The sequence below is a fragment of the Danio rerio genome, chromosome 20, assembly GCF_049306965.1.
Source record: "Danio rerio strain Tuebingen ecotype United States chromosome 20, GRCz12tu, whole genome shotgun sequence".
In the NCBI taxonomy this organism is placed as follows: Eukaryota; Metazoa; Chordata; class Actinopteri; order Cypriniformes; family Danionidae; genus Danio; species Danio rerio.
In genome coordinates this window covers 24,285,674-24,297,964 of record NC_133195.1, presented here as the reverse complement: position 1 = coordinate 24,297,964, position 12,291 = coordinate 24,285,674, and the positions used below count along the sequence as shown (strand labels likewise).

At 34.3% G+C, this 12,291-nt stretch overlaps 1 protein-coding gene across 7 annotated transcripts in view; it reads left to right on the top strand.

Annotated features, from left to right (window-relative positions):
* syne2a (spectrin repeat containing, nuclear envelope 2a) overlaps positions 1-12,291 on the top strand; it is a 168,884-nt gene that overhangs the window by 55,098 nt on the left and 101,495 nt on the right. For all 7 annotated transcript variants that reach the window (XM_073932716.1, XM_021468616.3, XM_068215480.2 and 4 more), the window contains 6 exons: positions 93-243; positions 2,514-2,672; positions 2,771-2,938; positions 5,766-5,867; positions 6,001-6,204; positions 7,806-8,231. In XM_073932716.1, the coding sequence (XP_073788817.1) occupies positions 93-243; positions 2,514-2,672; positions 2,771-2,938; positions 5,766-5,867; positions 6,001-6,204; positions 7,806-8,231 (1,210 nt within the window). The remainder of the gene's footprint in view (positions 1-92; positions 244-2,513; positions 2,673-2,770; positions 2,939-5,765; positions 5,868-6,000; positions 6,205-7,805; positions 8,232-12,291) is intronic.

Here is a 12,291-nt window from a genome sequence, read left to right as displayed (position 1 = left end):
ACCAGAAACACTAGGTTAAAAAAAAAAGAAATCTTTTTGTAATGCTGTAATCAGACAGTACAGTATGTGTTTGTTTCTTGCTATTGTTTCAGTCGTGAGCAGTGTGCTTCTCTGACCGAACTGCTGAAGAAGTTTCAGAGCTGTCGAAATAATTTGGGTGGCACTTTACAGAGAGCAGAGCAGACCATTGGCGATCAGGCCTCATACATGGGCAAAGACAACCTTCAGCTACTCATCAGCAAGGTACAAAAAATCATGAGTGAATTGGACTGCAGATGGCAGTATTAGCTGCATCATTTCAGATAAAGCAGATTTGTACCGTTTGTTTGTATATCGATGTAGATTTGACTTGGGTCTTTTAGTTGAATGTGTTTGTGTGAGTATAAATGAAATGCTAGATTGTGGGTAAAATGTTTTAAACTGTTTTTTTTTTTTTAAATATATCTAAATAAAGTTGTTTCACTGCACAAAAATGTCCTTAGTTAGAGTTTTTGTCCTGTTTCTAGCCTAAATATCCCAAATTTTGGCATATTATTTCTGAAAACAATATTTTGCAGGGTGTCTGCTGTAGTCTTAAAAACTCTTAAAATATCTTAAATTTCAAAACAAAATTTTAGGCCTTAATCTCATAGAAATGTTGTGTTTTAGTTCTTAAATCATTTTAAACAGGTCTTCATTTTAAAAGTTGTTGAAGTAAGGTTACCCATTCGGGCCGACACCCATCCAATCACCAACAGTCTGTAATATATTTATATGTAAAGTATAAGTTTTTTTATTGCAAAGAGATGTTTATTTCACAACAGCTGTTTTTACAGACATTTTACAGATACAAATTTGCTTAATTAAATTCCCTAATCCAGAAAAGTAAACTAAAAACAATTACACAATTTCTCATGATAATAACAGCAATATATCCTTTTACATAACTTTCTATTTACACAAAAACTATTTACTAAAGATAGTGTGAGTGGTTGTAATATTTATAAATAGGCATGAAACTTGAGGTTTTGTAACAGAAACACATTAGGTTAATGAGGAGTTATGCTCAATTCATTTGGACTAAACGCAAACATATATATCTTTGATTATTTATGTAGTTTTCTTCATATTAAAGATACTTTTAACAAAGTTAAACATGTGATTAAAAAAAAAAAAACATTATTTTGAAAAATAAGTCTGTACAACTAGAGTTTTTGTTTTTTGGCACATGAAAATATGTGGTTAAGAAATAACTTTGTTTGGTTTTTTTCAATTCCATTGGTCCTACCATTTTATTACAAAAATTTTTAGTGTTTAGCCCTATATACAGTTGAAGTCAAAATTATTAACCCCCCTGAATTATTAGCCAGCCCATCAAGTTAAATTTGACTTTATGAAACCTGCAGAAACCTGTTTTTGCTTTTCTAGCAAATGCTTGCTTCTAGTCCAAATATCCAAAATTTTGGCATATTATTACTGTAAACAGGACAACACTTTTGCTTATTAAAAAAATGCTTCTTAAGATTTGTAGATCATTGTACTAGAAACGAGTAAAAAAATCTAAGAAAGTTTTTTTGCAATGTTGATGCAAATCAAGTTTTATTTCTGTGGTCTATGTTTTGTGGTTTATATGGATTTTAAGTAGCATTAAGTATTCAAGTAGTCTTCTAAGTAATTATTATTAATTGATTTATTAAGTTATTTCCAAACAATTATAATTTTTTGTAACTAGAATACAACTTTTAATCATGAAATTAGTATACATCATAAATAATTAGCATTAAAATAACTTATCCAACACTGGTCCCACACAGGACGAGTACTTTCTATTCTTGAATTTAATATTAATATTTAATATAAAACACTGCAAATGGAACTGAAGGGCTTGGCACAGTTTCCTGCATGGCTAAAATCTCCAGAAAATCTCTAAAATGTACTATTTGTGCTATTTGTTGATTTTGCATTAAATTAATTGATCACAGATCCATAAATGCATCAGCCACATGCTTTTCTATACATTAAAGGTCATCATGTAACTAAAAAATGTAACTTTTTAATCAGTGGATGTCAAGGAAAAGTCAGAGTAGTGTTTTCTTTCAAACAACTGTACAGTATCATTAACAACATCAATTTCTGTAATAAATGTATCTATTTCTCAATGTTGTTGTCAGTGTGTAACCTAAAGTTCAGTTCATCTTTGTTTCTGTATAGTGTTTTTACAATGTAAATTGTGTCAAAGCAGCTGAACATAGAAGTTCTAGTAGATTGAAACTAAAACTGTGTCTAGTTTGCAGAGTTGCAGTTCAGTTTAGTTCAGTTCAGTTCAGTGTGGTTTAATTTTTAATGCTGAAAGTCCAAACACTGAAGAGCAAATCCATCAATGCACAGCTCCACAAGTCCCTTTCACTAATGGTTTCACTAATAAAACCCTTTTGTAAAGTGTTTTGTTTTCTGATGTACTATCGTGAAAATACTTTATATCATTACAAATGTAATATACCTGTATATGTGTGTGTGTGTGTGTGTGTGTCCAGGTGATAAGTATAAAGTCAGATCTCAGTGGTCTGGGAGATGGGGTGGAGGAGTTCAGATCTGTGTGCAGGCAGCTTCAGTCTCTGGTGAGAAGGGTCCTGGACTGTACAGACGCTCCATTTGAAAGTGAAGCGGACACCCTCATGGACCGCTGGCTGGATGTATGCTCTCTCACTAATCTCTTAGTGTGATGTAAATACTCTTTTGTTCTTTTATGTTCAGTGCAGTCTTTAACCTGGTAAAACTGCTTATATTTTAGGTGACTGAGAAGACAGACTGCTATCTGGATAACCTTCAGGCTGGCTTTTCTCTTTGGGAGAAGCTCCTCCTGTTGGCTGAAGAAGTGGAGGGCTGGAGTGCTCAAAAGCTCATGACTCTTGCTCAGTCAAACCCCTTTCAGACAGAAGTGGATGTTTCTGCTTTGCAGGTAAAGCACTTATTTTAGAATTGGAGATCGACGTTAAGTTGTTTCTTGAGACTTCCACACATTTATGAAGTTAATATTTTATTTATCAAGAACGCTTTCAATTGATCTGAAGTGAGATTAAATGCAAAAGATTTCTGCAAATCAGTAAATTGACCCTCTTCACAGATCTATAATCCTTGAAAGTTTTTAATATTTGGATAAAAAAAAAAACTTAAGAATATTTAAAAAAATAAATCCGTAAAATTTACAGTAAAAAAAAAAGTCAGCTATGGTTGCCAGTATTTTACAGTTAAAAATAAGGTACAAACCGTAAAAGTAATTTTTAATTTTTACCGTATTTCATTAATTTATAGCTGTAATATATCTATATTTTGAATTACTAACATCTGCACATCTTTTGTGACACAGATAGACACGTTAACATAGCCGTATGCAGCTGGTGATGAGAAAGTTACATAATGAACCAATGCTGATCACAAAACTTTTACCACAAGTCCAAAAGTGTATAAGTGTATAGAAGGTGCTCAGTGTCATTCACACAGCAACTAAACAACAGTATGGTAACATGCATAAAATTAAAGTCATGAAATAAACATCGTTTATCAACAATAGATGTAACATAAATCTCTAATGTACATAACTGATGGGGAAACAACTAAAAAGAACCATATTAATGTCAACAAAAAGCATAAAAAGTGATGTGCTATGCAGGGAATTCTGGGAAAGTTAGTTTACGGTTGTTTGCCGTATATATTAAGGAAACTGTTATCAAGGTTAGAGATTTTTACTGTAGCATTTTTACAGTTTTTTTACTGTTGAAATCACAGACATTTTTTACAGTGTAGCTACCGTTATAACACTTTTTTTATTTTATTTTTCTGAAAGTCATGATAACAATAATAATTTGTTGTACTCTCCGATTCACTGTGCTTAAAGTTTACCCAACTGTGATGACTTAAGTTAATAAGAAATCTGTAAATTTGAAAAGGGTCCATTAGAGTTCTGAAGGATCATGTGATATTGAAGGCTGGAGTTATGATGCTGATATTTTTGCATCACAAAAATAAATAATATAATAAAATCTTTTCAAATAAATAATTGTATTCATTTGCAAGAATATTTCAAAATCTTATTGATTTTAATGTTTTGTATAACAACTACAGCCTTGCTGAGCTTAAAGTATTTTTCAAGGGAAAAGAAAGTGGTTGCCTATCTAAATGTTTCATCATTATTGAACTTATATTTAATATGTAAGATGCAATATGTAATAGATGAGCAATATTACATGAGTAGCAGTGCGATATGGCTGTATATCATTGCCTTAGTGCCCCCACCAGTGCTGATATACAGCCATATTGCACTGCTACGAGTGTGATATGACATTTATACAAAAAATTGAAGGCACAATTGTGTTTATAAAAATGAAAATCAAGCACACGGAGTCTCAAAAATGTGTCTTTTGTACAATGAACTACTTTCTTTCGCCACTCATTCACATCAGCAGTTGACCGTCAGAACAGCAGAAACCATCGATACTTCACCAACGTCACAATAGAGCTAGTATTTGAATGATTCTTTAGCATACAAAACAGGTAATTTTTGCTTAGGATTACGAGGCTGAAAGTGATTTATCAGTCTACAGAGATGTCCTAGTATTAATCAGTTGCGATCAGGATATCGCAATAATTAACCCTGAACAAGCCAGAGCAAAGCAAACACTACCAGTTTCTGTGGTGGGGAGACAGATCGACTTAGAATGTCACTTACCTGATCTATGATGATTTGTTCAACTGTAGTTTGAAAATTGCACTGAGAAAAATAAGTTTTTCTCCCCTAAGCACTTATTATGCGGTCTCTGTCGCCATCTTGTTGCAGAACCACAACCGTCACATTGTTTGCTCAGACAGGCTGATGGCAGCCGATTTTTTAATTTTTTTTATAAAAAAGTTTTTAGTTATATAACTAATATTATGATTTTTTTTTCTTGTGTTGTCTGCTAATGTTTCAAATAATGTTTGAATCCAGAGAAATAAGCAATTTCAGCTATCGACTCGACCATGTCCTATGTTGTCATGCTGATGACATGATACACTCTCGATCTCCATTTTTTAAATGATATAAAACATGGAAACACCCAAGGCGCTTTAATATGTCATGCATTTTATTAGACTGCATTGGGTAGCAATATAACAGAATTATTAAATGTATTTAGTATGATCGAACAGGGCTTTTTCTTTTCCACGTGATCGCAAGTGAAGGAATCAGAAGACTGCGGTGTTTGTCATAACAAAAGCGCCGCTGCTTTTATGGTGCATCATGCTCATCTCTCATCAGCAATTGCTTAATCTTTCTCCCTTTCACTTTATTGCTTTTAGCCTAACTACTTATTTCTATAAGTTTTAAATACTTTAGATCATCTGTGAACATGATTTCTGCAGGAGTCCCATATAATGTAATGAAGACCACAGCCTCCATTATTTGACTCTTGAGTCATGGATTCATCGAACCATGCCTTTTTTGTTGTCATTGTGAATATGCTTCATCTAGTGGTGAATTTGAACAGATATATATTGGTGTGAAAATTAAACAACAGGCTTATTCTGGACCTGTGCGCAATTAAAAAAATAAAATAAAATAAATCAAGTTTAATGATATTTTCAAAGATTTAAATAACTCATGCTGACAAATAGGTAAAAACATAGAGGTTCAAAACTGATTCTTGTTATAAATAGGCTTGAACAGATGTTTTGTTATATAAAATGTACTACTACATTTATTACATGTTTTTCTTCATGAGTTTTGACTGTTTCTTTGTAAATATACACAGAATGAGCTGAAGGTTCAAGAGGAGAACATTAATCATTTCCATCGTAGATCTTCAGAGATCCAGGAGCTTCTGCAGAGTCAAGAGTTTCCACTGGAGCTGCAGGTTGTAAAACTTGTCATTTGTTTAAATAATTTTTATATGTATGTTGAGATCTGTTGGTAAACCTCTCTTTATATCATCACAGTTCACTCTAGTTCTTAAATGTAATTATATTAAAGCTTCTATATTCTTAAAGGTGATTGAGAGCCAGCTGAGGAAGAAGGTGGCAGAGGTGAAGGAGCTCTTTTTTGAGACCAAAGATGTGTTCAGACAGCTGGAAACAGCCAAAATGCAGGTGGCATCAGAGATTGCAGATCATCTGTCCTCCCTACAGACTATCACAGATAATCTGAACGCTCTGAACACATCTGAAAGCACACATGCCCTCAACTCCATCCAGGTGAATGTTTGTGCTGTAATGTCAGCATCAACTCAAAACGAACCCTTCTTCTTCTGCTTCACCTTTTTCTTCTACTTTTTCCTTTCACATTCGGTCTTCAGTTTAGTGTTTATTATAACAGATTTTTCATGTGTGATTATAATCTTTAATCAAAAATAACTTCCTTTTTCCAATGCAACAACATCTGTTTTACATGTCATGGACAGGAGGATGCGATCAACCTGTCAATCACAAAATACTGACCAATAGCAAACCACAAGAATCTAATGAACCAATCAGTTCCCGGTAAACAAAATCAAGCTGTTTTTAATAGTTGCATTTACTACTGGTTTGCGGCACACCAAACTTAACTAGATTCTCGACAGAAAAGAAAGAAAAGTATTGGAGATGGGAATGTCTGAGCTGTGCGATTGACCCTTTTTTTCTGGGTCCCCGCCTGCTCCCTGGAGTTCTCTGGGGTTCTCCTGGATTGTGGTCTGGGTTCTAGTCTTTCTCTGGTTTGGACCATGGCCTTAGGCTACCAGCTTTTATAAGGATGGTCTTGCACCCACCCTCCAGCACCGAGTTATGCAATGAAAATTTAACTCCCCCGAGGCACGTTTTATAATCTTTCTGGGTGTAAACTGATGCAGAAATGTTCAAAGCTTCTTGAAATGTTGATGTGTTGCACATGTATTAACATACAATGTAAACAATCGTTCAGTATGCCAAATTAGCTTTGCAAAGACATCAAACATGAACCATCTATGATCTTGTTAAGCTGTCTTAGAGTTAAACATTGATGGCATACTGTAGTATTAATACATGAGCAAGAGACTTATTGCAAAACAGCTGATTACACAGAAAGAGAATAAAAGTTTACATTAATAGCTTTCTTAAGCAAGGAGCTTATGGAAGCTCTCTGTGTGTCCAGTTCTGAGCATTCCTTTGTTGTAAATACCTTGGAATTGGATGGGATGGAAACTGACCATCCAGTCTTTTCCTTGATGGAAGAAGTTGACGGTGTATTTGTTGAATAAAAGCAGACTAATTATGTGTCTGATCAGCCATATTTGTTACAATAATTATGAAGAAAAGATTATTAAAGAAAAGTGGATTAACAATATATAGCTATCTACATTACAGCATTGTGGCTCAGGTAAACTTTTGATATGATTCATGAAAATAGCATTTTTGTTCTTTTTCTGATATTCTGAAATTGCTTTCATCCAAAACATTATCATTTAGAAAGAATTGTTTTTTTATTCTTTAGACTTTTTTTTATAAACACCAAAATATGGTGTGTTGTTTTTGATGGGCATGTAGCATTTAAGACAAGACACTGTGATTCACACCAATAACTAAATGATCCATGTGTTGCAACCAAGCAGTGCTGTTTAGCTCTGCTTTGAAGCATAAACATATTGAAAATGTTGTAATTTTATGAAAGGAAAATTATTGTTACCCTTTAATCATCAGGCACTGGTGTGTACATTAGATGCCTATTTTGATGTGCATGTATCCAATGGCTCTGTCACATTGTTTAGTTCATACTTTAGTTCACCCATATTTTTATTTTTTGTGATGGACTAATCCTTTAATGTAACTGTTTTGACTGACAGAGATTATCGGAGCAGCTGGAAGTGAAGGCTGAGCAGGCAGATGCGTTACTGCAGCAGATGGATCTCCTTGCCAGCATTGCAGGTCTGGAAAACCTGCAGACTCTTTCTGAAGCTGGTGCTCACCTTCAAGAAAGCATTAGAATTGCCAAAGAGCTTAATATAAAGAAGGGAGAACAAACAATGAACCCAAACAAGCCTGTAACTTCTCAGCCTGTCGAAGAGTCTAAGCATACCGAGGCCCATATTGAAAAAGTAGAAGATACCACAGAGTTACAGACTGTATGGGATGATAAAGCAGATGAACAGTCACAGAGAAGCAAGGCAAAAGATGCGGCTCTTGAGCAGAAGTACTTTAAAGAGGATATTCTTCTGTCTGAGGATGAGAACTGGCGGGTCACACCTAAAGAGAGACTCACATATGCACAGGTTAGTTTCTTTTCTTTTATATGTTTGTTCTGTGCCTTTAAAGTGACCTGAACTGAAATACAAAGGAGTCTGGTTGGAAATCATTTTAGTTTAAGAACTAGGATCAATTTGTTTCTTGGAAACAGCTGTAATGAGAGTTTTGTCTGTTAACAGCAATTTAAATTCCATTCCAGTTCCATCATGCTGCAAAAAGTACCTTTGACGCACTAAAGGAAATGTAGTTTTGATATGAAATGTGGGGGGAAAAGGAGCTTGAAAAACTGAACTTTGTGTTCTTTGTATCTTTAGGTTTGTCTACACTGTACATATTGGATTTAATTATTGGGTAACAATTTATTTTGATGGTCCTTTTGAGAATTAGTAGACTGTCTGCTTAATATCTGTTGATACTGCTCTGTCAACAGACATCTAACTGACTATAAGAAACATTGCAAGGACAGTGCATGTCAACTTACATTAAGCCTAACCACAACCTAACAGTCAACTTCTAATCTAATGAGAATTATTTGGCATGTAGAGGCAATGTAGCTTAAACTCAACAAACGGACCATCAAAATAAAGTGTGATCAATAATTGTAATTGCAATGAGTTTTTTACATCCATATGCACATTTTTGCTTCTGATAATATTGTTAATCATTCAATCAATGAGTCAATTAATCAATCAGTTAGTCTGTGATTTGATCGATGAGTGAGTTATTTAATAAGGTGAACAATGTTGGGAAGAAAACTTTCAGTGAATGTGTTAGAGTTTGTTAAAAACCCTTTAACCTCTTTCAGTAACCAACTTTTTAATGTAGTTCATATGTAAATAATTAAATCATTAAATAAAAACTCTTTCCATTTAAGCATTCACAAGACACATTCCATGTTTTTAATCATTTATACAGTATGTAACTTAAACAAAAAGGTATTATTGCATTTTATTAAATTAAATGTTTAACATTTTAATATATAATTAAAACGTAAATAAACTCCAACTGTATTTTGAAAATTGCATTGTAATAATTTTAGTTAATGAAAATGTAATAGTAAATAATAGTAAGTAGTATACTGATATTCATTAATTAATTTTCTTTTCGGCTTAGTCCCTTTGTTATCCAGGGGTCGCCACGGCGGAATGAACCACCAACTTATCCAATATATGTTTTTCACAGCGGATGCCCTTCCTGCTGCAACACATCACTGGGAAACATCCATACTCACTCATTCACTTTTTAACACTACAATTTTAGCTTAACAAATTTACCTGTACTGCATGTCTTTAGACTGTGGGGAAAACCGGAGCACCCGGAGGACAACCACCCTGACACGGGGAAAACATGCAAACTCCACACAGAATAGCCGACTGACATAACCGAGGCTCAAACCAGCAACCTTCTTGCTGTGAGGCGACAGCACTACCTACTGTGCCACCGCGTCCCCCTAGTATAATTACAGTAGTGTACAAATGCAATACCTTTTTTATTTTTGCCATGCAACCACCTGTCCACTTGATCCCATTCCCTCTCATCTCTTACAAACCATCTCTCCTGCAGTCATACCAACACTGACTCACATAATTACCACATCTCTAGACTCTGGTTTATTCTTTGCCTCCCCCAGAGAATTGTCATTCTATAGCAATCGCTGATTGGCTCCTGTACTAGAAGGCAGGCTTTATTCACAATATAGCAATCTCTGATTGGCTCTTGTACTAGAAGGTGGGGCTTCACTCTCCATATTGAGTTACCCCCATTCAAAAAGATACGAGTGAAATGTCTTGTGTATTCTATAGTCTTTGGTACAGTGCATGCATGATCAAGCTGTATGACTGTTTCAAAACTGAAAAAACAACTAAAAATAAGTCCCTCATAAAAAATGTCACACGCAAATCATAAAATAGTGATATATTCCAGGAAGTATTGCGAAATTAACAGGATTTGTGTCTGTCAATGAAACGTTGTGCATCATTAATCGTTGACAGACATCCACCTTTTTTTTCGTGCTGGGTCTGTGTTTGGGGTCAGCAGGAGTAAAGTCATTGAGTGTACCTCTGTGGCGTAGGTACAGAATCACTCTATTCTGCCTAAAGCCTGCTAAATGGAGTATTTGTTCTGCGCTGCATTTAGGGCCATTATTGTAGAATGCCACCTCATTGCTTTTAAGAGCTTGTTTTTTACTTGCTCTGAGAAAAATGCTGGATATTCATTGTTTTGCTGTGTGGCACATCATTTTAGTCCGGTGCTTTTCTGATGTCAGAGCTTTAGGCTGCATTATCAGCATTATTCTGCTCTGCTTGATGGTTTCTCAGAACAGTTTAAAAAGAGCCAAAAAGTGTAGCACAGTAGGGAGTGCGTATGTTCACAGCATTTAAAATGGCTTTGTGAATTACTTGATGTGGTGTTATGTCTAATCCTGTCACACTTTTATCCCCAGTTTCCCAATTTTGCTCAACATAAACTACCATTTAAAAGTTTGCAGTCAGTAAGAGGTTTTAAAATAATGCAAAGAAAGCTCTGATGGTAAGAAAACTATTTTACTAAAAGTTTGAATCGAATAATCAATAAATTGTATTGATCTTATTTTACAATGTGGAAAAGTGTGCTCTTTTTTGCGATTGTTTTAGAACGTCTGATTCCGTCGCCTATGGGAAAAGTGATTAGGAATAATAAATGGCAGAAAATGGTCAAACTACTTGCTCTACAAACAAAATTGTTCATAACTATACATACAAAGCAGAATAATATAATAAGAAAATATCAGTTTGCAACATCAAGCAGCGTAACGAGCTGTTATTAACTTCTAAAAAATCAATGGAAGTGAATGAGACTGGAAGTCTCGATTCAAATGGCTGTGCCTGCTCGGACGCGATGAATAGGGTCAATAATATAGCATAACACATGTGCAAGAAAATATTAAAGGTTGTCTACAAATGAACCATTTATTTCACTTAAAAACTGATGTGTGTAGCCTTAGATGAGTGGTGCCTATAGTGGGGTTCAGGACCCACTGGGGGTTGTGGGATATTGACAGGGGGATGCTTGGTGATTTCCAAAAATCAAATAAATTTTATTAAACTATTTGAATTGCCATATTTTATCCATAACCCACAGAAGATAAAAATAGTAGTTTATAGTTACATTAAAAAAAAACATCAAGCAAATAAAAGCCATCAGCCTTTCAGAAAATACTTTGATAGGATTGTGTGTTTATGTTAGATTAACAACACAGCAATAGCGTCAGCTGCAGCAGACTCATTTATACAGCACCAGGTTAAACTTTCTAAGACCTTTATGGCAATCAAATACATTAAAAATAAATACAGGTCACAACTAAACATTGAGATTGATCTCTGATTAGAGGTCTCCAAAATTAAACCAAGAATAGACTTGTGCTGAAAACATAGTGCCTATGTAGTGTTTCTTTAGCTGAGGTTATTATTAAACAAATAAAATAATGATCACAAAATTATATAGTTTTTAGACTGTTTTGTCAATATTCTTGTGTTTATATAGGCCTATTGTTGTGTGCAATGTTTGTATATTTATGTTTCACCTGCAAGAAATTTGGGGGTTGCGATTCACTGGCATTGTTAGTTTGTTGGTTGCAGGCTGAAATGCTTGGGATCTCCTCCCTTAGATCAGTGAGCCCTGTGATCAATCAATACAAGAAAAGAAATACAAGAGCAGTCCTGACTAAAAAAACAAGCTGAGGAAAAGATTAGGTCCAATAATTAATGATAATATCAGATAATGTGGTTTAAATACTTTTTTGTATTTGTATTGTCAAATGTTCTTTGACATTATTAAACTCTATGTGAACAAAGTCAGTGAGTTTTAGCTCAATCTGATAACATTAACTTGCATTAACTACCTGGGGAAAAAGAAAATTCTCTATGGGTCAAAATGACCCAAACAGAATATGAGGGAATAGTTGATAAGTTAAATTAAAAAGGTGTTTTATATACACTGTAAAACCAACAGTCAAGTTTATCAAATGAAATGAGTGTAGTTAACTCAAAATTTACCGAAGGTTAATTCTACTCATTTGAAAAGAGTTTTGAACTCAGTGTTGAAGGT